The following is a 26,155-nucleotide window of genomic DNA, read 5'->3' on the forward strand; positions in this document are numbered from 1 at the left end:
CGGGCCGTCTGAACCGGGAGGAACGTAGCATATAGCAGACAGTCAAATAAATAAATGAACAGGTGAAGGAGGATATTTAGCTTCATAGTGTCTCAGGCATAGATACTCTGCTACACAGACTCTCCTTTGACCTCCCACAATGGGCGGAAAAACCCTTTCCAATTAAGCGGCCCTGTAACTAAGCAATTCCACATACATACATAACACACATGTACACACACAAACACACACACACACACACACACACACACACACACATACACACACAAATCAGTCAGGCATGACGATCTAGCTACAATATCTGAACAAATAAAACCCGGGATTGTCAAAGCTCCCTTGGACATGATGGGGGGTTTAAATACTGACTCCAATTCGAGCTTTCCATATTAACAAGAGGCTCCACTGGGTCCTGTGCAGCACACAGTCTCAATTACTTAATTGATCTAATTATGGAAAGAAAATAAAGTGAAGATACTTCTGGCCCTCTAGGAATTGGGCTAAAGCCCCCCGGGGGTGTCTGAGGGAGTGATGACTTGCGTTTCGTTCCTATTTCTGACTCGAGCAGCGCGTTTCTCGCATGCAAGGGTAAGGGGGCCACAAGTAGGAATCCAAGGCACCGCTACCTCATGACAAAGCAGGAGAAACCACCGCCATATTTGCAAGTGCTCTAGTTGCCCTTACAGTGACACAGACAATAATAATAATAATCATCAAACATGGAGGATGGAAACGGTCCAAATCCTTGATGGATGACGACAAAACGGTTTTAAGTAAACAGGCATTCTTCTCTGTAGAAATTTCATGCACACGTGTTTTTTCTTTTTCTTCTTCTTCTTCTTCTCGGGATATGGCGCTTTGAGGTAATAAAACGTATCCATTTCGTCTCCAGAGGATGAACCGTCATCCACTGACAGGGCAAGGACTCGACCAATTATGGCAAGCACCCATATAAACTGAAGGGGCAAACGAAGCCTCTCCATCCCCTTCATATAACAAAATGATGAAAATCATAAAAGCAGCAAAGAATGGCATTTCCATAAGTTCTAATACAAAGTAAGCTACCCAAATATACATATAAAGATTGAATAAATACTATCAGATATAGTGGTATTTCTTTCTTTTACAGTCCATTTTGTGTATGCATGTACTTATACGGTATTTATGTTACCTGGGAAATAATCCACATGTGCAAATAAGTTTGTTATTGCCAGTTTTTGCTCATCATATTCGGGGTAGGAAGTGCGTTACAGTCATGGCAGTGGTGGCCTTGTTGCCCCTCTTCACGCGGCCATGCTTGCTGAGAGCGATGTAGGAGCCTCTGTAAACCCAAGACTCGTAGGCGTTGTAGTTGTTTGGCAGCAAGCTCTCCTTGAACTTGCACTCGTCATGGAAGACTGTCTGGAAAGAGCAAAGGAGGGACAGGGCGCCTTCAGGAACAGCTTGAGAAAAAGTCACATTTTGTAGTTTGAAGCTCTGATGGCACGAAATGAAAAAGCTAGGCAACGCTTTGTTTTCCTGGTCTGCAACTTCCTAATAATAAGAACTGTTCATTTCTTAGGATGTTTGCTGGAAAGAGCCATGACATTGTGTACTAATTATTAGGAAAATAGAGGAAGAGCTGCAATGCTAGAGCCGGTAAGTACCTGGTCATTTCTTTTGGAGTTTTCAAGAAAGAAGCATGAAATTATGTAGTAGTTATATAGGAAATGGAAGAGGTCAGTTTAGTGGTCCTATAAAGTTATAAATTAAAGACAAATAATTCAACAAATACCAAAAATAACTTCCTCTAACTTCCTATATATATAATTATATGAATAATGAGGGTTACCAAATCGACCTCTGCCTCTTATTTTTCCAATAAATACTAAATAGTTATTCAGTTCTTTCAACTCCACCAACTGAACTCTTCCTCCATTCTCCCTATAATTAGTTCATAATGTCATGGTTCTTTCCAGGGAAATTCCAAAGAAATTAACAGTTCCTTTATAGGAAATTATTAGGAAATTGCAGACCTGGATAATAAAGCGTTACCAAAATCGGTTTGAAAAGATCTTGAATAATGTAGAACAATGCACATATAAAGATGAACTTGTCATGGGCACAATGAATTAAGATTTTGACATTTTAAGAGTTATTATCCTGCCATCTCCTATGAATTAATTTTGCAACTGCTGTAAAGATTAACGTGTATTAAAGATTAATGTTTATTAATTTAACTGCATTCAATAACCCTTATAATCTACTATACAGTATAACATAACATAATAACATAATAACCCTTACAATCTACTTATAACACACACAGGGAGGTCGCATTGACTATGCAGACTATTTACTACTATGTAACAGTGACAATACATAGAAATAAAGATGCTGAACATAAAATGATCAGTTCAAAATTAAAATCTTGAGGAAATGTTTAAGTTATATACAAAGTTAGCATTCTATTGACAGAAAGCTTTGATTGTTAAGTAACAGATACAGCAAATGCCAAGCAACACAACGCCACTCAGAATACCAGTCAGTGATGTCAGCTCCAAGGTCCATGTGTGAACCATCAGGAGGATTTTAGGTACAAGGTATTTGGTACCTTGAAGGGAATCACTGATCACTGTTTATCTCATATAATCCCTCTACACATCTCTGAATATCTGTCACTATCAAGAACAATGTGAGCTGTGCTATGCTGAGCTGACAGGCCGTGACTTATATAGTACAGTAGCAGAGCAAATAAGATCCATCAGAGGCCATGTGGCCTAATTCAATCTCTTATCAGATCATCAGCCTCCTCAGTTACACAAGCTAACGCTTCATCACCCGTGATGACTGACTCGCATTCTGTCTGTCAAATATGTTGGCTACAGCAAGTAAAATAGCAGGCACGTGCCGGGGGTCCCAGCCCCCCCCCTCGCGCTCCACTAATCACAAAGTACCCTCCAGAGGGCCAGGACCCCCGGGCAACTACACATTAATACCTGTGTGTTCATGCTAGAGGCAAACCAGTTGTGCCTGATACGTTCCAGTAATACCACATTTACAGTATATCTGTGTGATGAAAGTAAGTGGGTAGAAACTTGATTACAGGCCATTCATTACATAGTAATGACTGGTAATTACTGAGAAATACACAAGTAAAAAAGGTGTTTTTTACCGGACTATGCCTGTTCTGGAGTTTCTGTTTTTTTTCAGTTTTCTGTTATTTGTGTAGAGTTGGTATGGAGTATGTTTGCATAGCTATGTGAATATTGTACATAGTCAGCACTGGTATGTCTTTTCTAAAATATGTAATGTATTATTGTATGTATTCTACATTATACGCAAATGAAAACCTAATGAATATGCATTGATTGTTTCTGCACAGGTGTCGTCACTTTCTCTAATGAGTATCCCTCCCCTCTGGAAGACAAATCAGTGGAGACAGACAGTGTGTATCTTCCTTTTTGAACTAGTTTATGCTTTGCCTCCAGCACCTTTCTAAGTTTTAAAAAAGTGTGTGGTGCCACTTATTTAATGCAATTACTGGCAAAAGCACCTTTTTTTTTACTTGTATATTACTCAGTAATTACCAGTCATTCTAATGTTATGAATAATCATTATATCTATTTTACTTGGATATTACTTAGTTATTTACGGTCATTATTGCGTAATTAATGGCCTGTAATTTAAAGGGTTACCGAAACCTGAAGTTGAAGATTGAAGTTGGGTCTCTTTCCTTTTCTCACCTATTTCCATCTGTTCCTTAAAAATTCTACCTTGCCTCAAGGAGTGCAGACGCCATATTTCAAGGCTGTACACAAAACATCCAACAGATTCAGCAACAGGGTCGAAATGAGGCCTTTGGGGGACTTGAATTCACAGACTTTGATGAAACCATTCTCAAAGTCCATAAATAAAACCTAGCACTTCTGCGTACCTTTAACATTATGACCCTCATGGGGGCCATACCCCATGGAAATGCTGTTAAAACAACTACCAACAAATAAAAAGACAGCCAGGCCTTCAAGGATGCTGAAACATACATATACCATTCAGCCCTATAAGTTGCTGATGCTCTTAAACCTTAAATCCTTTATCTGTAAAAGCCATGTTACTGTTCTTGAGCTGTAAGAGACACAATCTCCCAAGTGGTTCAAACCAGAGTGGCAAGGGTTTCCATGTCTCCGCATGAGTTTAGGATCTATAGCAATATTGTTACACTGATCAAACTTAGGGTTTCTTTGAGGATGCTTCAAAGAACTGGAGGGTGTTTGGAAGATCCAAAAGGTGCTCAAAGAGCCTTAGGGTGCTTTGCAGAGCCCCTGAGGATCTGTGGAAGCACCTAAGCATTGTTTTGCGGTGCTTCAAGGTTTGCTTTTAAGAGCCTCTGGGCTGAAAGTAAAGACCTTTTTTTCTGAACGAATTTGCATACATGTACCAGCATGCTATTAAAATCTATAGTTTTGCCAATGATTACAGCTGGACACAGGTCTCCAAAAAGACAGGTTTGTGTAGGGAGTTTGTATACATCAACAAATAGTTTTTGGTCCTGTATCATTGAGCCAGATGATTTAATATTTACATGGATTCTTACTCATGACAGACATGGATATAAACAAAGCATATTTACTAAGCAGCAGAAAGGGGTAACAATACTATAGTCCAATAGAAACACCTCTTAAGGTAGGAAACACAGATAAATGTTAGGGTTCCTCTAGAACCCCTAAAATCTTCATGAGGCGTCCCTAGAGGCCGTCCAGTGGATTCTGCCAGCACTACAGAATCTGAGGAACCTTTGATTATCAGGGTGTAGGCATAAAATTAAAGGAGAGAAAAGCCACCCCAGTCAAAGAATAATATGCCCCCCCCCCCCCCCCCCCCCAAAAAAAAAAAAAAAAAAAAACCCCACTAATAATAATAATAATAATAATATATTCATATAGACTTCGTAATATGTTTCAAAGTATTGGCTGAAAATGTATTTGTACATGAGTGGCCAAAATATATTTATATATAATATATGTTGTCAGCACCACTTGGGGAGATTGTATCTCCAGTGTCCAAAATGTATTTGAATGCATGTCATGTACAAGTACAGATTTTCTACCTCTAAACATATTCTGAAGTATACGTATATGACATGTATCTTTTTTTTTTTCAATATGAGAGCTGTCACTTTTCGGATGATTTGGGGTTGGGGAGGGGGGGGGGGGGACTTTTGCCTCCCAAGATGTGTGCGCGCGGCCCTGCAAAACAGCGGTTTACCTTTAACATCGATTTCCAACTGTGCTGACAGGTTTCGGTGCGTCCTCACCCATAGGACCACATCACAGCCCTGCATCTGTTAACCTCATCAGTATTTCACCCAAAGGGCAACACACCTATTACACCGGTAGACCTTTGCTTCACCCAAGGCCTTAGAGGTTAATAATAATAAAATCTAAAATATAAATATAGGCCTTACATATTTCGCAATACGGAATGGGCAGCCCCTCTAGCAGATAGGGCAAGAGTCCCATCCGAAAATATGACGGGCAAATAAGAAGGCCGGATCAGGCTGCAAGAGCGCCCTATTTTCAGGATCCCATTAACAAACATTGCTGGACAATAAATGAAATACTGTGCATACCTACCGTTCCGTATAACCTTCCACGGCTGTTCATTGCGACAAACAGCTCACTCTTCACCCCGTACAAGCTCACCACTCCTCTCTCCACTGTCGAGATCTCTATTAGACCTGATAGGACAAAGGATTATTACATTAGATTTTTTTTTTTACAAAATAACAACCGATCATCCTGGCTGCTATATTTTATAATGGTGACTATAGCATTGTGCTCTCTCTCTCTCTCTGCGTCTATGGGTGTAACCTTGCAGATTGCTGCGCAGCATGCCGAGCCTTTGTTCTGCATCTTTCACCCCACATTACAACATTTCCATCCATTGCGCCTGTCAATTAAGGCTATTAGGATTATTGCAATAATTGCAATTATTGCATTGACGTGCACGGCTATTGGTCTCTGGACCGCCCTCCTGGGGCTGCGTAAAAATAAGTTGTGTCTAAAAGCGTCCATACATTCATGTCATGGTTGAGCTTAGAGGAGGAGGGGGGTGGGGGGTATTCAGCACTGATGGATACTTGTTTTTTAATAGATTTATCTTTGCCGTGGAAGAAATTCAATGCTCCCACAGTGGCGGATGACATATGATCATGCAAATTAATAGAGGGGATAGACTAGACACCTCATCACAGATCCATACTTATTGACCCTCCCTCCCTTTTATGTCTATTGCATTACATCCGTGGAGGTATAACTCACTGTACTGGTTTTCATTATGTACACCGTTTATCCTGCCGTCGGGGAGGATCTGAAGGTGAAACCCGATGCCCACGTTGCAGTAGAGCCTCCGCACTCTTTTGATGCCCAGCAGATAGTCACTCTCCCAGTTCAGCTCCGGTTTCTCCCCGGAGATCCCCAGTACGGAGCGGGAGAAGAGGGTCTCCCATCTTTTCTCCAGCAAAGTTGCATTCGTCCTGCTGCTCGGTAACGGGTACGCTGACACGATCCCCAGCAGAAAGCCCAGGAGAACCACCGCGGTCAGCGTCCAGTGCGGCGTGCCGGCCTCGCAGGACATACTGACGAGGAGCCTCTGCGCAACGGCCATCCGGTTTACCTTCGGGCCACGTGGTCGAAATTAATGACCCTAAAAATACCGCTCTTCTTGTTTTGCTTCCTTCGGCATGCTGGCTGCGGGTTATTTTGGGAGCGCGGATCAGGGCTTTGGGCATGAAACGAAAGCCCCGGTGCAGAGGAGGAGAGGAGACGGGAGAGTGCGCGGCAGAGCTGGAGGTGATGGTGATGGTGATGGTGATGTTGGTGATGTTGGCGGTGGTGATTACCATGTTTTGCAGCTCCTCCGCGCCTCTCTCTCTCACACTCTCCCCTGACACACTCTCTCTCTCTTTCGGTGGCCGTGAAGAAGAACGCCTGCACCACTCACCAAAAAGCCCGTTTCAGCCTCGCCAGGGCTATCGCATCCCTAGATGACATCATGCTGACTTCACCGCTGGGATAATACAAGGGTGGAGAGGGTGCTGACAGCGGGAAAAAAATAAAAACCAAGTCTGTGGAGAGTTGAGGGGAATAGCCTGCTGTCACTGAACTGGAAGGGGAGAAACCTTATTGGTGGCGTTCAGCGGCCGTGGGACGCGATGGGGCGCTCTGGCAGCTCCCAAATTGGGTCGGTGGTCATATGTCTGACAGCCCGCTTCCTTATTTAGAAGGAAGGTGTAAAAACAGGCCCGCTTGTCACCGGAGAGCAATGGCAATGGCAGCTACTCTTGTGGTCCCGCTTCCTTTGCTGCGCAGTTTAAGATCTTTTCCCAGCAAAATGAGCAGATTTTCTGGGGCTGAATGACATTTCACCCCGGAGCAAAGCAGCAGGGTGTATAGTGGTTAGAGCCCGTCCCTCAGCCCGGGGGATCCGGGTTCAGCCCCACAGTTACCGGCATGCATCCGCCCTGCTGAAGTGTCCTTGAGCAAGACACCGAATCTACAGCGCGGTTCTGTAGCTGACCCTGACCTCTCCGGGGAAGTGGTGGGTAGGGGGGGGGGGGGGGGGGGGGGGAGAGTAAAGAGAATTTCCCTACTTAAGAGGGGGATCAATAAAGTATCACATTTCCATAGGCCATTTATTTCTTACAGTGCATTCGTGAGAACTGTGGGAAGCAAACTGGAGAGGCCCGCCACGAAATGGCACACATTGCCGGCATACCATTCCCCGCGACATGAAAGCCTATCGTCGTTTCCATGTAATAGATAATGCCACCAGCAGCATGCCCATGCGTCAGCGGAGCCAGTGCAGTTGCGCACCAGCGGTCCTCTCTTGCACGAAACAGTTCCTCGAGATTTCCAAAGGATGGCGCTATTTCCAAGTTTTTTTAAAACGCTCACACGAGAAATGCTTTATGCAGCCTTTAGGTTTCTGTGTAGTTGTGACCAAACTACACCAAGTTAGGGTCATGTAACTTTACAGGAGACACACTTTATGCAAACAAAATTTATTAACCCCTAGTATGTAGTATACCGTTTTAAAGGCCTGAATAAAAATAATCTATGAAAAACAATCTCCAGTAATGTGCCTGTTTCTCCATGTTGGGTCACCAATGTGTTCCATAACATTACTCAGGGACAAAACCTCATTTATAATGCAGTTCTTTTATTTTGTATAAAATCTATTTGGTAACTGCATATTTATACACAATGTGAAGGATGTACAATGAAAATAAAATACAACTTTCTGTAATGGGTAAATGCATTAATGACAATGACACATCTGGTAGGAGAGGAAATTAAAGTCCTGTGGCAAAGAACTGTGATAAATGAAAATATCCCTGATCAATGTCTTTCACCTCAGAACAAAACATTTTCTGGCCTTGACATAATTTGACCATTGGCACTTTGCTATCTTGAAATCAAACAGGACATTTGGTCAAGAGAGCTATGGGACTGCAAACAACTCCGCCCATCTACTCAAACAAAATCCTTAATGCTTAACTGTAAATTAACAAACAATATAGTAGAACAGAAAAAGAGTGGTTATATATGACCCGGGTAAAGCAGTATTTGTATTTGCACCAGCAGCACTAATATAAAATTATCACTTCACAAAGCAACTGAATTTTCTAAACACATACTAGCAAAGGTCAGGGGAAGAAAGTTTGGGCTGATACAGGCTACATGGGTAATAATGAACATGGGGTGAAATTCTGATTCAGTACCAAAACAGTGTTGTCATTTGCAACTGATCTGGAACATACTGACAGCAGGCAACAGCAATAGGCTCTGTGATGTTATCAAAGCTACAGTAAGAGGAGGGTCATATTAAAATAAATTATAGCTTTGAGGATGCTTCTACACCACATCTATACAAATAATTTATCTTTTTCACAGAAATAGCCTTTGCCCTTGCACCCATGAAAGATGCCAAAAAGGCCAATAGTTTAATATGTGCTGATTTCTTCTTTTTTTTTTTTAATAAAAGCATAATAAATAAATACATATGTACAAAAAATGTTGAAATGCGTAGAGGCACTTGAAAAAGTGAACCTTTTCTGACACGTCTGCTACGGCTAGTACTCCGTTACGTTTTAGCCTAACTAGGTTAGAGACACTTTCCTGTGCATTTAGGGTGACAAGGTTCATTCAGTTGTATATTCGACACTTCTACTCCTCTGCTGTTTTTTTTCCTCCCATGTTGAGCAAGTTACAGCTTAGGCCCTAAGATCCTTAAATATTAGACAAATCAAACTCATCACCCCTTGAGCAGGCGCAGACAACTTATATACAAAATGCAAAAATGAAGTAAGTTATTGATTGTAAAACAAGCATTTTTTTTTTTAACACCAACCACCTAGTTTGAAAAGCATAACTGAAGGCCACAATACATTTCCATATACAGCATCATAAGGGGTGAAGTCATTCTGTAATTCATTATCGGTGTGAAAAAACTGCACACGCGTCATATCGCTCTCTTCATTAGCCTCACTGAATATATTACTCATCCTCTCTCACTGTCCGTCCGTCCCACACACACACACACACACACACACACACACACACACACACATCACCTGAACTCAGCAACAGGTGAGGCTTGGCCTTCAGCCAATCAATATTCAGTACTTACTCTCAAATAATTTTCAGTAACCAAGTGTTTCTGTTTACCACATGACTTTTTTGGCCTTTTACAAATGGGTGCTATAAAATGGGGCTTCCAACAGAACCAACCCTACATGTTTATTGTTTACAGCATGGAATAACAGACCCCATCCCAATTTCCTAGATTGTCATTTTAGAATACAGTAAAACATGAGGTTTCAGGCAGCAGGGAAAGTGTTTTATCAGTGGCATAAGGACGAGATGGGACACTAAGAAGAGGTGACTAACCTGAGACGACTGTCCTGATCAGATCCACAGCTGGACAGGATGAGCAATGCAAGATGTGCAAGAGTATAGCCAAATCTATGCATCTCCATGGATACAACATTGAGACTGGCCTTCCATCTATCACCCGGCAACACAAAATTCATACAAGTTCCAGGTTTTTACAAATAACGTGCATTTCTTCTCACAGCTGTACATCAGAATTGTCAAACAAGAATCACCATTTCCCATTATTTTAGGTTCTTGTTTCCTTTCAGTAACAGCTTATAACCATCTAAGCTTGGGCTGTTTCAGTCACAACATGTCATGCTATAGTAGAGGTTGGCTCTACTCTTGAATATCTAGTCTCATTACATAGGATGTTTGACTCAACATTCCAGTTCCAGTAAACAACTTCATTCTAAAACCACCACAGATACACAGTCCATAACCTCACCTAAACAGGTTGCATAACAAAATTCCCATAGGGATATACAGTAAATATGTATACAAAATATTTACAGTAAAACTGTTCATTAAACTGGGGAAAGACACAAAACATGGGGTCAACATGATACGAAAATCACATTTTTTCAGTGTGTTTTCATCCTTGACGGACAAGTCCAATGGTCCCACTGGGAATTCTCAGTTGTGTGATACTATTTTGTGTGTGGGTAGAAGAAATGCATTAATCTATCCATTCCATCGTCGAGGCAAGACAAGAGCAGTCTTGCTGCAAGAAACAATAAGACAGAAATGTCCTTCCACTTTCACAGCTGGTAGGTGAAGAATGGCAGGCCCGTCTCGTTTGGAGGGTGGCTGTTCTCCAGGCCGGCTTTGCGATGCTGTAGCCTCGCCTGTACAAGTCAATATTACTTGTTATGATATGCAGACACCATCCTGTGCCCACGGCTCACATTGGTGAGATGTCTGAGATACTGTTTCAAGTACAAACCAAATTGTACTTGATAAATATGTGGATAGCCGGGGATAAAACAATAAACAGATGAGTAGCTGTGTGTCAGGGGCTGATGAGTCGAGTTCTACAGTAAATCTGTTTGGTTTTACCTGAGGAGAAGGACGATGGACAGAGAAAGGTCATCAGCATAGCTGAAAGGAGCAAGGTAACACCAGAAATTTTAGATTTCTAAAGAATTCAATGGGATTCAGTACGATGAGTGCCACACGTGACTTGAGCACACAGTTGGCTGTTCAGCCAGTGCCAAACAATCTGCATGTACAAAGTAACTGCATGTAACTGGCTGGGAAAATGATTTTGGGGGGGTTCATATCCTGTCACTCACTGACAGACACACACAAAGACAGACAAACACACACACACACACACTTCCTCAAGGCAGCACTTCCACAAAAGCAACCCCACGGCACTAGAGCAAGGCATTCTGGGAACAGTAGTGCATTGCGGGTTGAGTTTCATCCACGGAACCAGAATGATTAAATTCCAATTTTGTGATTCCATCGCTCCCGCGTCTTCCGCATCCATCTCTCAGCTCTTGAGGTCCTTTTGCTCAAAGACGATTTGACTGGCCAAGTAGATGGCGACAGCACCGAAGATGGCAGAGCAGGCGATATAGGCAGTGACGGACTGTGCGAACTGAACGATCATGCCCATGAAGAGGGTGGGGAAAACCTGAGAGAGGAGGAAGGTGCTGTCTAAGATGGCAAAGTCCAGGCCGACGCCACGCTTCTCAAACCCCGACTCCATCTCCTCCTGCTCAGCACCGCCAGGGCTGTGAGATGAACCGTTTTGGCCATGTGGACTGGGGTAGTACTCCAAACCGTCTTGGCTGAAGAAGGCATGGCCGTTGGCGCCCCCCGTTTTGTGGTTCAGTCCGCCCTCCTCTTCCACAGCGGTCAAATGCACCGAGTCCCGCTTGACTGCGATACCATTTTTGTGCATGCTTTTGGTTTTCCTTTTTGGCATGTAGATCTATAATGAGACAAAAATCAACAAATCAGTCATACAGTGACATCTAGTATACTATGATACGTATTAAGTTGGTGCTTCTTTGCATACCTCTTTCTCCTTGTGGTAGTGGCAGGTGAGTGTGTATGGCAGGGTCTGCAGTGTGGCGTAGGCGTAGCCTGTGAGGGCCGACATCAGAGTGACCAGGACCACGCTCTTGGACATGCAGATGACCAAAGCGGACGCCGTGAAGCTCACCATACTGCTCAGGTAGACCCGCCGGGAGCCAAAATGGCGAACCAATCGACTCATAACCAGGGAGAAGAAAGTTGAGGTAGCACACTGCAGGAACAGCCCCAGACTGCCCATACGGATGCCTGAAAGAAAAATGTTGGACTTACTAAAAGATCACAAAATTATATGTTTTATTATAACAGGCCCATATTTAGGCTCGTTTAAAAAACATACCATATATTTCACAGTTTCATTATAGGATCATTCATTGCCATTTACACAATAATTCATACAGAGTTTGCTTTAACTGGAGGATATACAGTTACTGATTACAAGGTTTACAACTAAACAACCTGTTTACATGGAATATGTAAAATATTAGAAACCTTACTGGTACACTTGTGGCTCACAGCGACTAACAAACATCCTCTGTAGGAGCCACTAGCTATAAGGATGATTGCTGTAATTTCAGGTAGTTTGACCTCAACTGCCATCAGCACAAAAAGAAACAACAGCATTAGTAACTCATAAGTCATTTCCTTCTAAGGCCATGTGTAACGAAGGATACACGGCATATTTCACAACAGATGAGCTATGGTAGCTTTTAACTGTGGTGCATTAACAACTCTTTGGTGAGCTCAAAATCCTTGTTTGCTCAAGCCCATAAACACACAGGCAGGGGTCCGGTCGGGAGACATTCACAGAGCATGCCAGCGCAGACAAACAGTTTGGGTTGACTGAGTTGGACCATCACAGACAGCATTAACCTCAGATAAATCCTGAAGGAGAAAGACCGGAGGGTGAGGCAGAGAGGCCGATACGCGTTTGCTGAGCCAGTGTGGCTCTTGCCCCATCTCTAGCTCAGTCAGCCAGCCAGACAACAAGCATCTGGATGAGGTCTCACCAACTGAGGTGGAATTCGGTGTTCAAATATAGAATAGAGGAAGAGGTGCAGACTCCCTAAAAATATATCTGTTAATTTGGCCCTCTCTCCTTGTCTGTTCAAAGGTTTTCCACTCCTAAATAAACACATTAATGGAATGTAATGGTCAAAATGAAAATTTGTCAGTGTCAGATTTTAATCTTGTGATCCATCATCTCCTATATCTATCGTCAGCCCATGAAAGCAAGGTGCTAGATACTACAGTGTATGTGACACTATAAAATGTAACCAATACTGGAAACAGTCACCGCTGCTGGAGGCATTCACAATGTTCTAATAGTGACACTGCAACCGTTATTTATAGAGAGATATACTGAATGTTTGGTTAGTTCTCCCATGCAATCATAACAGAAATTGTGCTCTCCCTTTAAACTTGGTCTTTTACCAATAGGGGAATATGAGACGTGCAATTTTCATCTTTTGACAGAACGGAAGAACGCAACAATTGTCTCCAGTGATGACACGCCTCCAAAATGGTTTTAGAAATGTGCTGTAAAGTATGGGATTTTGTACGCTATGGGAAAAATGCTCCCTATTTAATATTGTTCCCTGTTTATCCCCAGTTTTGTTTGCTCCGTACTGAAGTTATGAAAGTTATAGCTTGTTTTCTTGTAACATCAATTGTAGTAGAAGCTGGACTGGGAAACTTGCAGTTGTAGTCTTTGCAGCTATCAGCCTGATATCTCAGCTCGCTGATGGTGAACAGTGCGGGTCAGAAGTTCAGCAGTAGGGCAGCTAATCTCTCATGTGAAAGGAGGATGTGGATCATATTACTGTTTGAAAGCAAAGGTACTGAGCCCACTCTACAAACACTACAGAAGCTAATGAGGACCGAAATTCAAGCCCAGAGAGATAGGGGACTGAGCCAAAATGCCATTGAACCCGTGTACAGGAAAACTGCTGCAATGTGAGAAAATAGCTTTTTGTAGTGAACACTTAATAGCTATATACTGCACACTGCAAGCCTAAGAAAGATGATCACATAAAGAGGGAAGCATTTACTGCATAAAAATCAATACAACCACTATGAGATTAGACATAATGCAAATTATTTCAAGGTAAAGGAACATCTGCAGACTGAACAATGTGGTCTAATAACATCCGCTGTGTTACAGATTAAACAAACAGGACTCAGACAGACCTCAGAATGTGGTGCTCTGGCCCGTCTACCTGACTTGAATGAACATGTTCTTTGTGCGCTGATTCCTTGACATTAATTCTTTGTGAGTGTGACATTCCTTGTGGTCCAGCAGGCACAGACAGAGGGAGGCAAAAAGTAAAGAAAGTAGGGAGGGAGGGAGAGAAGAGAGAGGGGAGAAAAGATGGAGTGGGTGGATGGAGGGAAAGGTGAAAGAAAGGGGAAGAGGGGAAAGGTAGAGAACAAGGATTAAAGAAAGTGAGGGAAAAGACGAGAGGAACTCGGGGACAGTAGTGGGAAGGGAAACATAAAATGGGAAGGGAAGATGAGAGGGACATACATGAGTTAAGAGGGATAAGGGCAAAGCGAGAAATCAGGGAGGGAATTAGGCAAGAAGATGGGAAGTCTGGCTGAATGGTAAACAACAGGAGACTTAAAGCACTTCACTCAGACATGGACCCATAGGTTTAAAAATCTGCAACTTCTCAACATGAGCTGGCACTATGCCTGCCTTGCCTCTGTTTACTTCAGGTCCATTCTCTCCTAGACCTTGTGTGGTAAAATGTACCAAAGGAAGCAAAGTAAAAACCCTTGATCCTAGCATACTTGGCCCTCTTACACCAATGATTTGTCCAGGCAAGGCTGCCATGCACTCCACCTTATTAAGTCTACCTGAAGGTTATATTTAGACGGATAGTGGCAATGCTCTTTATTAAATCACATAGAGGTATGCAATCTTCTGGCAGGATTAGTGACATGACTCGATGATTTGCACATTTACAGAGCAGGTACAGCGACGGTACAGAGAGTCTGGCTTTTTGTTTGTGTTTTTTGAGGGGTGGGGTGGTCTAAATTCTTGGCCAGGCCTTGGACTAGCAATGGTAGACTTGACATTGGCTTGTGCACACTCACACAAGAGGGTTTGTCAGCTGTACAGTGGCATTATTACCCAAAACGTTAATCACACTGTGCAGTTTTTGTAGCTCAGAATCTGTATAAGTTAATGGCTGGTCCTTACTGTCTGTGTCCCACACCTGGGCCAAACCCAAAATGAGGAAAGCAGGCAGGCATGCAGGAAGACAGGCTCTGTCTCTGTCTCCCACCTGTGCCCAAGGAATGCGAGTGCATCCTGCCCAGCTGTGCCGGAGCAGACAGCAGAGCCAGGATGGACCGTAAGCCAACTATGTGGACAGGTGGTGGAGGTGAAGACATGAAGAGGGCCGAGTCGGACAAGGAGGCTGGTCGTGTCTGAAGCCTCACTAATATAATGGAGGTAAATTGTTTTATAATATCCTGTTAGGCCACCAAGATTTTCCTGGGGATGTCATGTTGTTGAGAGACTAGGTGGATACGTAAGGAGGTGAGCTGAAAATGAACTGCAAAGCATCAAGTTACTCTGTAATCAAGGCAATATCTCATCGCTCATTTAGACAGACATCGTTTGAAGACAAGAGGTTCTCTCCTAAAACATACAACTAACCAATCACAACATGTTTGTCCAACACAGTCCTTCAATACATGAAAGGGAGAATATCTGACCTTCATCATATCTCTGCCTGGACGCAGTTCCTGGTGATGCACTGGGCACGCCCTCGTAAAGGCCCTCGCCCACAAAGTCTGTGTAGAAGAGCATAAAGGACATGACAGCCATCCAGCTGCAGAGCTGGGCCACACACAGCTGCCTCATCACCCTGGGGACATGGCAGTAGCTCCTGTAGATGGCCGGGGTCATGGACCAGCACGTTCTCAGCAAGCACAACAGGGGTCCAGACTTTAGCAGCCTCAGCTTGCACTTCAGCAGGTAGCAGCAGGAGCGCGGCACACCGCACTGCCCGGCCTCCAGCGAGCCAACTCCCGACTCCAGTAAAGCTCCAGATCCTGCCACGCTGCTGCCGGCACACAAGGGTTCCTCAGACACCTTCATGGTGATGAGTACACTGGAGACGAAGATGAGGATGAGGAGGGAAAAGAGGCACTCCGCCTGGCCTCCCAGGTAAACGGAGAGCAGGCCACGACTCCAGTCCAGTGCGGGCAGCAGGTAACCCACACAGCCTCCTAAGCTCACCATGAAGGAGAACATGGCAAAAGCCTGGCCGCAGTCCTCCTCGTCCCGGTACAGGTCAGACAACAGCGCCTCCAACGGTGTGAAGCACACTTGGCCACAAAAGTCAAGTAGTCCCACCCCAAGGATGAGGAAGCCCACCTGTAGCAAAGCAACAATGAAATGAAACAAAGAATTTTACTTTTTAACCCTGAATAGGTCCCTGAATTCCCCAACTTTCTTCCTTAAATCATAAAAAAGGAAACAAAGAAGCCATGTCAACAAAAAAAAAATGTGTTTTGCCTTTTCACATAACCCTTACACCTACACATTTTTCCAGATATCAAACCATAGGGGTATCTGCAGTGCAAAAGCCCTTGAGCAGTCTGGGGTTCAGTGGCTTGCTCAAGGGCATTTCAGCAGTGGTAGTGGACATCATCAATATAATACCAGCCATTCTCCCGTTGCCAGCTCACAGTTGGAATACACCCTCCTGTTGATGCCATGGATTGAAGCCCCAATTTTTCTTTTACTGGCAGACTTCTCTACAGTGCCTCATGCCAAGCTGCCACAACTACATGCACTAGACAGTGTGAATCATAACCATGGCATTATACACAAGTGTAATTTCTTGTCTTGTGTCCACTGTATAAGTGGAAACTAACAAAATGACGAGCAAAAAGGTAGCCCACCTGGAGTGTGCGTCCGCCCCAGGCGAGGCGTGCGGCCAGGACGTCTGCATGGGGGATGATGAGGAGCGCCAAAAGGACCCCCAGAGACAGCAGCCAGATGAAAGGCCGCCGTCGGCCATAACTGCTGTTGCAGTGGTCACTGGCTGAGCCAATCAGAGGGATGAACAGGAGACCCAGCACTGGACCAATACCTGGGGACAGAGCCAGGGAAACATGGAGGAAGTGAAAAACAATACTGACAAAAGATAGAGTAGAAACTTTCTAAAAATACAGGATACTCAGGAGACTCAGACTTTTGCATTATCATTTTTAAATGTGTGAAATAAATTCGCATGAATAAATGTCTGTGTGAACGTGTATAAAAGAATTCATCAAACAAAATTCAAATAATGTCTGAAAACATTTTAGCTACATAAAAATTTTCGTAAATTTTTGTAGTTGTGCATAATATTTTGTTAAAAGTGGAAAAAATGTGCACAGATAATTATAATCTGAGTGCATACAAGAGATTCAGAGCGAAAATATCTGAATATTTGAGTGTAGCCTTGTTTCAGGTGAGGTGAAATACGCAAACACAAAACTTAGTGTGAGTTTTGACCCTCTCTTGTCATGGCATTTGATTAACCAATGGAGATAGAAGGATTAGCATCTAATTTGACTATCCAGTCAGGGAGCGGTTGGGTGATGTTTTCTAGGAAAGCAGTGCCAGCATCCCAGTTCCTCATCTGGCTAGCATGGAGCGTCCGGATGTGGCTCAACCGCAGGTGGGTACTGTGATGTTCAAGTAGCACAGCCAACAACTTTAGTTTAGATAAAAGAAAAAAGAACGGCCCTATGCTGTAGACATTCACTGCAAGGTCATCCATTTGCACTAAGCACACTTTGTTAACCAACGTTGGGTTAGCAAGAACAGCGAACATAGGGGGAAAAAAAACAACAGGCAAGTAAAAACCCTGTACATTGGCACTTGTACCCGACAATGCAAATGGATTATCTTGTAATGAAAGAGGGTTTTTCTTTTATCTAAACTAATGTTGTTCAAGGCTGTGTTAACGTTACCTAAACATCACCTTGAACACCTACCAGTGGTTGAGACTCGACTGGCTGCTCCATGCTTTACTTGAACACTCCGGTACTGACGGCAACTTTCCTAGAAAATATCACCCAACTGCTCCCTTACTGGATGGTCAAATAAGATGCTAAACCAGTACAAAAGAGGGTCAAAACTGCACAGATTGTAATTATCTGTGTGAATGTGATTGTAATTATCTTAGAAATTGTTTCCACTTGTTTTGAAAATAGTTTGCGCAACTACAAATCTTTTTTGCATGTGGATAAATTTAAATTAGTTAGTTCAAACATTTTAATTTTGTTTGATCAAATCTTTTACACACATTCACACAGGAATGTATTAGTGCAAATTTATTTCACACATTCACAAATGATAATTCAAAAGTTTAGGTCTCAAAACATCTGTGAACGTTTTTCTACAAGCTTAAAGTCCTTTAGAAACTAATTTGCCTTAGTTTTGGCTGTAATGACACGGTTTAATTCAACGGTTCATTATGAGCATGACAAATTCAAATTTATGCAATTAAAATACAATCTCTGCTTGCACTAATCTCCCACAGTAAACAACGTCACATTTACCAATATGAAACCCCAGGCTATGAAGGTATTATAGTAGCAAAACACACCTCAGAACTTGCATATTGTAATCTACACTCAGAAAATATTCACACACCTGTGTCCTAAATTTGAATTCACAGATAAGATTTACAAAGGTGCAAGTCAAAATTTAAATGAATGGAGTAGAAGCTGCAATTTCTTATTCTTGAATATATTTTTCGAGTACAAGTGCAACTCCGTGATTACAACTTCTCAAATATGCTGTTGCACCCTCTCAGATGCCATCTTGCGCATCACAAATGATGAATCTGCGTGCTGTCAATTTTGATACAGGTTTGCAGGGAATTTGTTTCAAATGTGATTTGTTGCCCTGAGGCCTCAAGACACTGCAAGGAGACAGGAGAGTGACGGCCCTACGGTGACTGCATGACCAATCAGAAGAGCTGTTTCAGGCAGCTTTTGTTCCTGGCGATCTAAAACATCATACACACCTCAATTTTGTAGTCCTCCCCATGATTCCCAGCAAGGGATACTTCATCCCCTCTAAGTATTTATCTTAAGATTTCTCATCATATTGGATTTGGTTAGTTAAACGTTGGCAGGCTACTAGACCAATACATTCTGTTCTCCTGGAGAGAACGTCTCGCCGAACTCTATTAAAAAGTCTGGCAAGTTAATGTTGCCTTATTTATCAGCAAACGATACACATGGCATCTGAGAGGCTTCAGCAGCAGATTCAAGGAGTTGTAATCACAGAGTTGGAATTGTACTCGAAACATATATTCAAGAATTTTTTTTTAGCATTGATCACATTACAAGTTTGCACCTTGTATTGCATTCATTCAAATGTTGACTTGCACATTTGTAAATCTTCTCTGTGAATTCAAATTTAGGACACAGGTGTGTGAATATTTTCTGAGTGTAATTCCCAACATGCAAGTTCTCAGGTGTTTTGCTACTATAATACCATCATACAAATCACATTGATACATTACATAGAGCACTGGTAAAACTGGGAAAAGAGATGCAGAGATGTGCAAACAAGCTCCAGGCTGCATTGGGTCTTTTTCATTGCATTTCCACTCATACATTAGTAATAGATTTTCACAGTATGCCACCCCCACCCCAAAAACCAAGAACTTGTGTGCCTGTGAAATGTCTGTTCAGCTTTAGTGGCTTACAGCAGTTACTACGAGTGTAAAACTGTGTATCCTGTAGTTGTCTTGCTGACTGGTGTTTTCCAGCCTTCCCTCTACTGGTGCTGTCAAGTCCCACTCGCTGCTGCCCCACCGGGGGGTGGGGTGGTGTGTGTGTGTGTGTGTGTGTGTGTGTGTGTGTGTGTGTGTGTGTGTGTGTGCGTGTACGTGTCTCTGCCATCGACTGCGAGTGATGGCTGCCTACAGATGGCCCGCTGCCCGAAGGTAACCCACCCTCAGCTCTCTCTCCACACATGGCCGGGCCTGACTAATTAGAACACCCCATGGCACGTGCGCACACTGTGCAAACACACATGCGCACACACACACACACACACACACACACGTACACACACACACGCACACAAACAAAATCTAAAATGACCAGATGTAGGGGCTACAGTTTCACAATAGGAGAATGCCAGGAATGCATAACTTGAAAACAAAGTTTCCAAGTCCTCCAGCAAGAAAAAAAAAAAAGATCCACATCACACTCTTTCAAAATTGTTTGATGAGAAAGTCAGACGCACGCACACACACACACAGCATTTTACAGAGAAAGGGAGAGAGAATTTGTGGTTTGGGTGTCTGGAGCCTATTGCAAACCCCCTCATGAAGCATAAAGACACACAGACAAGGCAGACAAGCAGGGAAACAGACAAGCACAGAGACAGGCAGGCAAACTGGCACAGAGACAGAGACAAGTCGACTGCAGCCACGCAGTCATCCCCTCCGCCACATTTCTCCCTGCTGCAGCTGTGGAGGCCCATCATAACAATCCACACCATGTACGCTACAGCTGTAAGTCTCACACATACTCCACTTAATAGCTCACTACCCCCTCTGCCTCAATATACATTCATATATATATATAAATGATGTATACATCAAAGCATGCTTTCCAACCTCTAAATACAATGCGAGTAGCTTTCTAACCCTCTTGGCCATGCACATGCTCACACATACAGTGAGCTGTGCTGTATCTAACCTAACCCACAGACCACATACGATCAAAGCAAATATAGAACATGTCGCATTCCACAATACACTTTCTTATTTAAATACACACCAAAATACACTCCAAACATGAGTAATGGACACCATCTCACTGCCAAAAACCCCCGACTCTCCTCTGACGGAGAGAGAGAGAGAGAGAGAGAGAGAGAGAGAGAGAGAGAGAGAGAGAGAGAGAGAGAGAGAGAGAGAGAGAGAGAGAGAGAGAGAGAGAGAGAGAGAGAGAGAGAGAGAGAGAGAGAGAGAGAGAGAGAAACTAGAGAAAGAGAGTAGCAACTGGGGGATAAAGGAGCCAACAAATGGCTATTAGATCAAATAGAAAGCAGCCATTTGAGAAACTGACACTACTGCTTGGGGAAATTAGCTTTAAGCCTCCCAAGACACAATATCTATCTTCATTCAAATAACACTCAGGCACTCCATTATAATACAAGGAGACGAGAATTAAGTTGGGTGCCATTTCCAGATTGGCTTACAGTGCAATCTGTTTGGGAGGAACTCCACAATGAAATCGTTTTTCTTCATCTCACAAGCAGCTGTTAGGGAGAGGGGGGGAAAGGAAAAGTAGAAGTTTACAAACACCGTTTTATCTTTCTACTTGAATAGTCACTTCTAACATCCACTTGGACACTTTGGTTTGGTGGAGCTGTCTTTCATCGGTTTAGTCCACGGTTTAGTCACAAGATAATCTCTCAAAGAGATGCCTTTACTGAAAACCATGTGAATGCCATTTGGGCTGACAGGATAAAGCAACTATTCACGTTGCCTACTCAACTGAGCAGTACAGTGTCAAAATATAGCTATACCATATGGGTGCTGCTGATGGTATGTATGTATGTGCATGCTACTGATTTGTGAGCACCAAGGCAAATGACCTGAAAGAGGCCTGTCTTTATGTGTGTGTTTGAATGAGCTCCAAATGGTTTCGGCACATTCTTACTAACTATTGTTAGATCGAAAGGTCTAGACCAACCCAAAGCCACAAACACACATCTTGGCCAGAACCAGATGCAAGACTTAATTATGAGTTAGCTAGACATAATGGTGTGGTTAATCAGCTGCACATACTCCAGTGTGTGTTTGTGGTGTCTGTATCTGCTCTTTGCTTAAGGCAGTGCTCACAGAGGAAAACAAGGCTACATCTAACTCATAAGCAAATATTTGTCACCAATAACTGATTTTTATTGCTTACTTAAGAGGAGGAGCTAGCTTCTGGTGAAACTCAAATTTCTTTGACAAATCATGGTTCAGTGGAGGCAATGCTATCCTACCTGTGCAGAGCTTAATACCACTGATAGACACACTGTAGCGGGGTTAAAATCTTACCTTAGAAATCACAGCTTAAAACTTTGAAAGCGAATGTGAGATAATACTGTTAAAAATATCTGTCACCTCCCTGTTTACACAACAAGTTTTATTTTAGATCTCAGGCTTTGATACCACAGACAGAAAAACTGTGTTGTTGTCAGGGATATTTTGTAGCTCTTCACACGTTCAGCTCCTAGCTTTCAAATAATATTTTCAGTCACCATTGGCAAGTCATTCTCATCCTCAGCAGACATCATGTCTGGGGGTCAATATTGGGGTCAATATTGAGCCCCATCTCATTCTCACCTGACATGCTTCCATATACATACATACATATTCACTGTCATGCCAATGACACAGTTATATCTGCATATAAAACCTAGTGACACTAATTATCTAACTGCTCTCATAAATTGCCTGGCAGTACTGGACGTCACAGAATTTTCTACAATTTTATGAAACCAAATCAGAAATGGTCCTTTTTGGTTCAGCCAACTTGATTAAATTGACTCTCCATGAATTGCTTCCTTCAATTGAGGAATATTTCCAAAAATTAAGCAGTTTTTATCTTTTAGTGATCCTGAAAAAGTCATTCATGTATGTATAATTACTTGTTTAGAAAACTGCAAGTTACTGTATTCCTGCCTTAGTTTGCCATCAGCGCTCCTTGACTTTGAAACGCCTACCTGAGGAGCTTAGGTTGGCTATTCAGTATCATCTTTTAAATGACTTCAGAAACTCACTTTCATATACTCGCTTTTATGTAATGACATGTTTTATTAGTCAGTCAGTTCTTGACCCCCGTTTTATGTTTCTTGCTTTGCTTATGTGTCTTGCTTTACTTACATTGCTTTTTTTTTACTGTTGATTTTTTTGTTTTTATTTAATCTTTTGCAACAAAGTTTGCAAAAGTTTTGTACCCATTTTGAAAAGTGCTATAAAAAAATAAAGATTATTATGATATTACTACTGGGTCAGCTGTATATTTTACATATCAATGTGTCGAAGCAGCAATGCACCACAGCAGGTTCAAAACCAGAGAGTGGTCAACAAGATAAAGCTTCAGTCAGCTAAACATGCAGGTTGGCTGTATCTTTTTGTACACTGGCACAAAATTATTATTTTGCCTCTCACATTCTCTCTTCTCCTTATTCCTGTGCAGAATAGTGATCCACAGTGAAGACAGTAAGGACTCCAATGTGTCCTATGGGTCTCTCTTGCAAACTCACATTGTATTCATATTATATTCCAATACCCTCCAGAAGCATTTTCTCATGCCAATTGCTGAAAATATGACAGCATACAACTACAACAGTTTCCATGTAAAGCATTGCACTTCTGCTCTACTAAGAAATGAGTCAAACACCAGCAAAGGACGCGGAGCCTTGAATATACAATGAGTCATGTGCATCACAAGCATGACACAAACAGTTATGCATAGATTCATAATTAACGCTTACGTTAAATGGCCATCTCAATTTGCAGTGAGACCCAGAAAATGGAAATTTGTACACTGTAATTGATGTCTTTACTAACTATGACTATAAAGGCGGTTTCATGCAAGTACAGACCCTGACAGAAAAAGCTCTCTGCAGCAAAACGCAAATCAAAAAGCAAATGGAAACAAAATTGCTCTTCGTTTCACATTACATGACCTAAAGTGAATTCCGTGAGTTACATTCAGTGGCACTATGTGTGAGTCTGACTGGGAGACTATGGCTCTTCCTCCGGCGGTTTCCTCTCCTGCTGCCTTTCAATTAGCGCCTGATTACCACCTCAACAAAACAACAGGTGATTGGCCACTGATTTGTGTAACGGCCTCAATTATGTCTTTATGACCTGAGTGGGAAAGAAGCTAGTTGCCCTGAGGCACAGTTACACCCCTGTACAACACCTCCCACCACCACAAACACCCCACTTTCGGCTATAGTGATAGATAAGGTCATATCTTTTATATTTGCAATTCATTTGCAAACACACACATTCTTTGGAAGGCACAGGCTATTTGAGTTCATAAACGTATAAATCATTCATGCTCTTCACAAAGTTTAATAGCAGCTAACTAAATCATTTTCCATTTGTGTTATGGCTTTAATGTACATTAAACATTCACTAAGACTAGTGCACTAATGAGTCACATATTAGATTAGCAGACAATAACCGCAGAAGCAAGGCACTCAGATGGTGATAGAAAATGTAATTTCATTTCTTTAAGCCCCATGAAGACACACAATGAAAAGCGGATGAATAATGACACTAAAAAGCTGTACAAATTGATAAGATAATAAGGACACTTAAACAATCACTCTTGTGGTCAGTAAACAAGCCCCTAGTTTCTCTCACATATGCGTGTGCATGTGAGAGAGGGAAGACCCCCTTTTGCCTTTCATGTTTAATGAGTGCACTGACAAAAAGGGACAGACATGGAGAGAAAGATGACAGAGCATACATGCGTGAGAGATAATGGGACGCATGCAAAACTCCTACACACAGGCGAACACGTGCACACTCACTCACACACACACAAAAACACTATGTGGCAGTAATGAGGTCCAGTAAGCGGATCCCCCCTTCAGTCTTTACCTAGCACCTTACCTAGCACCATAGTCATGTAGCGCTCCTCCACCCCAGCCTCCAGCAGCAGTGGAGGCACGTATGTGATCCCAGCTGCCACGCAGATCTCCAGGCCACAGGTCAGGGAGTTCAGCAGGACGAGACGCCACTGAGACCTCCATCCAGGCATATTTACAGGGGCTGGCTCGCCTTTCCTCTCCTCTGGGACGACCACTACTGAGGACAGGGGATGGGGGAGGGACCTGGGCAGGGGCGAGGGGGGGAGCGTGGGGAGGCAGATGGTGCCCCAGTGGGACGAGAGGGCTGTCGGGGAGGGACAGCAGCGAGGACACGTGGACGTCTCAGATGACCCGGAGGACCCATCCTCTTCTCAGCATTCTGGATCTGTACAGGAAGGGAAGAGAAGAGGGAGCTGTGAGAAGCAGGGAGAAAGTTTTACCAACTTTAAAACAGCAAAATCAAAGATAAAAGAACAGAATACGATAAGATTTGACGCACTGTCGCTGAATGGCATGTCTCACGTCGTTCGCTGCTGTCTCTGAGTGTTAGCGAATGTGAGTAAAGGCTGAGGCATGCTGCGCTAGACAGGTCAGTCCCAGGTTATGGCAGTTGGCTGTCAGTGGCCCCAGGCTGCAGGGAGAATGTCTTGATAGCAGCAGTGACAGCTTTCTCACAATCAGTAGAACCACAGAATCTACGTGGATGCCACCACATTTTCAACAAACATGGGAATGACAGAGACGGTCATGAGGCTATGGTATTGATGTATTCTCTGAGCTCCTCACCAACAGCTTCAGGACAGCAGGAACAACAACAGGCAGACAGAGGAGATGAGTCAGCCAGAGCTACGTGGCAAACATGCCAAACCATTTGCTAAGACAATTCTTTCTCCCTCTGCCGCTTTTCTTGCCTTATTTAAAAGTCTCAGCAATGATAGAAGTTTGACAAAAAGACCAACCATCTAAACAAATCTCTCTCTCCCTCTCAAAATAGTGGTAGAATTAGTGTCTGGGTCTGAAATTCAGCCCTCTCTTCATTGTTCCCTGTCATTGTCTGTGTTATTTAGTCCTGTCTGCAGTTATAGTCACATGCCTTTTTCCAGATATTGTCAACAGATTATTGCCATTGTTCAGCTGAATCCACTACTAACAAGACAGTCTTTACCACTTGAAAGACATCTCACTGAGAAACGATAAGGGAGGCAGATTAAGTCGCATGTGAGAGGGACGCTATTGCACAACGTGTTGGAGTACAACACCGTACAAAGCCATGCTCAAAAAGGGAATGCTATGTTGTGCCAGATACAGGAAAAGCACCACCAAAGTTGTCAACAGATCTGTGTGATTCATTTAGCCATTAAGGCGGTGTGTTTAAGTTAGGAGCTGACTCAGTCCATTCAAACACACGCTGCACTGGCTTTGTGCATCAAGTACACGACTGCTTCACTGTTCACTTCCACCCACTATCCTCCGGAGACACACAAGTCGATCTCACCCTTGAAGGACACTTTCCCCAGGCAATGACAGTGACGAGACCTGCCAGTCTCCATTATATGCC

The 26,155-nt window shown here is 43.0% G+C and overlaps 2 protein-coding genes across 2 annotated transcripts; both read right to left on the bottom strand.

The window, feature by feature from the left end:
• Positions 1-1,221: 1,221 nt before the first annotated feature.
• Positions 1,222-6,642, bottom strand: LOC139924020 (fibroblast growth factor 6-like). Its single transcript, XM_071914937.1, has 3 exons — positions 6,297-6,642; positions 5,610-5,713; positions 1,222-1,398 (listed from the first exon to the last, which is right to left on the bottom strand). The coding sequence occupies exons 1-3, from the start codon at positions 6,640-6,642 to the stop codon at positions 1,222-1,224; spliced, it is 627 nt and encodes a 208-aa protein (XP_071771038.1).
• A 1,409-nt stretch (positions 6,643-8,051) lies between these two features.
• On the bottom strand, positions 8,052-24,767 carry LOC139924023 (solute carrier family 45 member 3). Its single transcript, XM_071914940.2, has 5 exons — positions 24,620-24,767; positions 16,878-17,068; positions 15,684-16,347; positions 11,941-12,206; positions 8,052-11,853 (listed from the first exon to the last, which is right to left on the bottom strand). The coding sequence occupies exons 1-5, from the start codon at positions 24,765-24,767 to the stop codon at positions 11,410-11,412; spliced, it is 1,713 nt and encodes a 570-aa protein (XP_071771041.2). The 3' UTR covers positions 8,052-11,409.
• Positions 24,768-26,155: the final 1,388 nt, after the last annotated feature.

The sequence above is a fragment of the Centroberyx gerrardi genome, chromosome 4, assembly GCF_048128805.1.
Source record: "Centroberyx gerrardi isolate f3 chromosome 4, fCenGer3.hap1.cur.20231027, whole genome shotgun sequence".
Lineage (NCBI taxonomy): Eukaryota > Metazoa > Chordata > Actinopteri > Beryciformes > Berycidae > Centroberyx > Centroberyx gerrardi.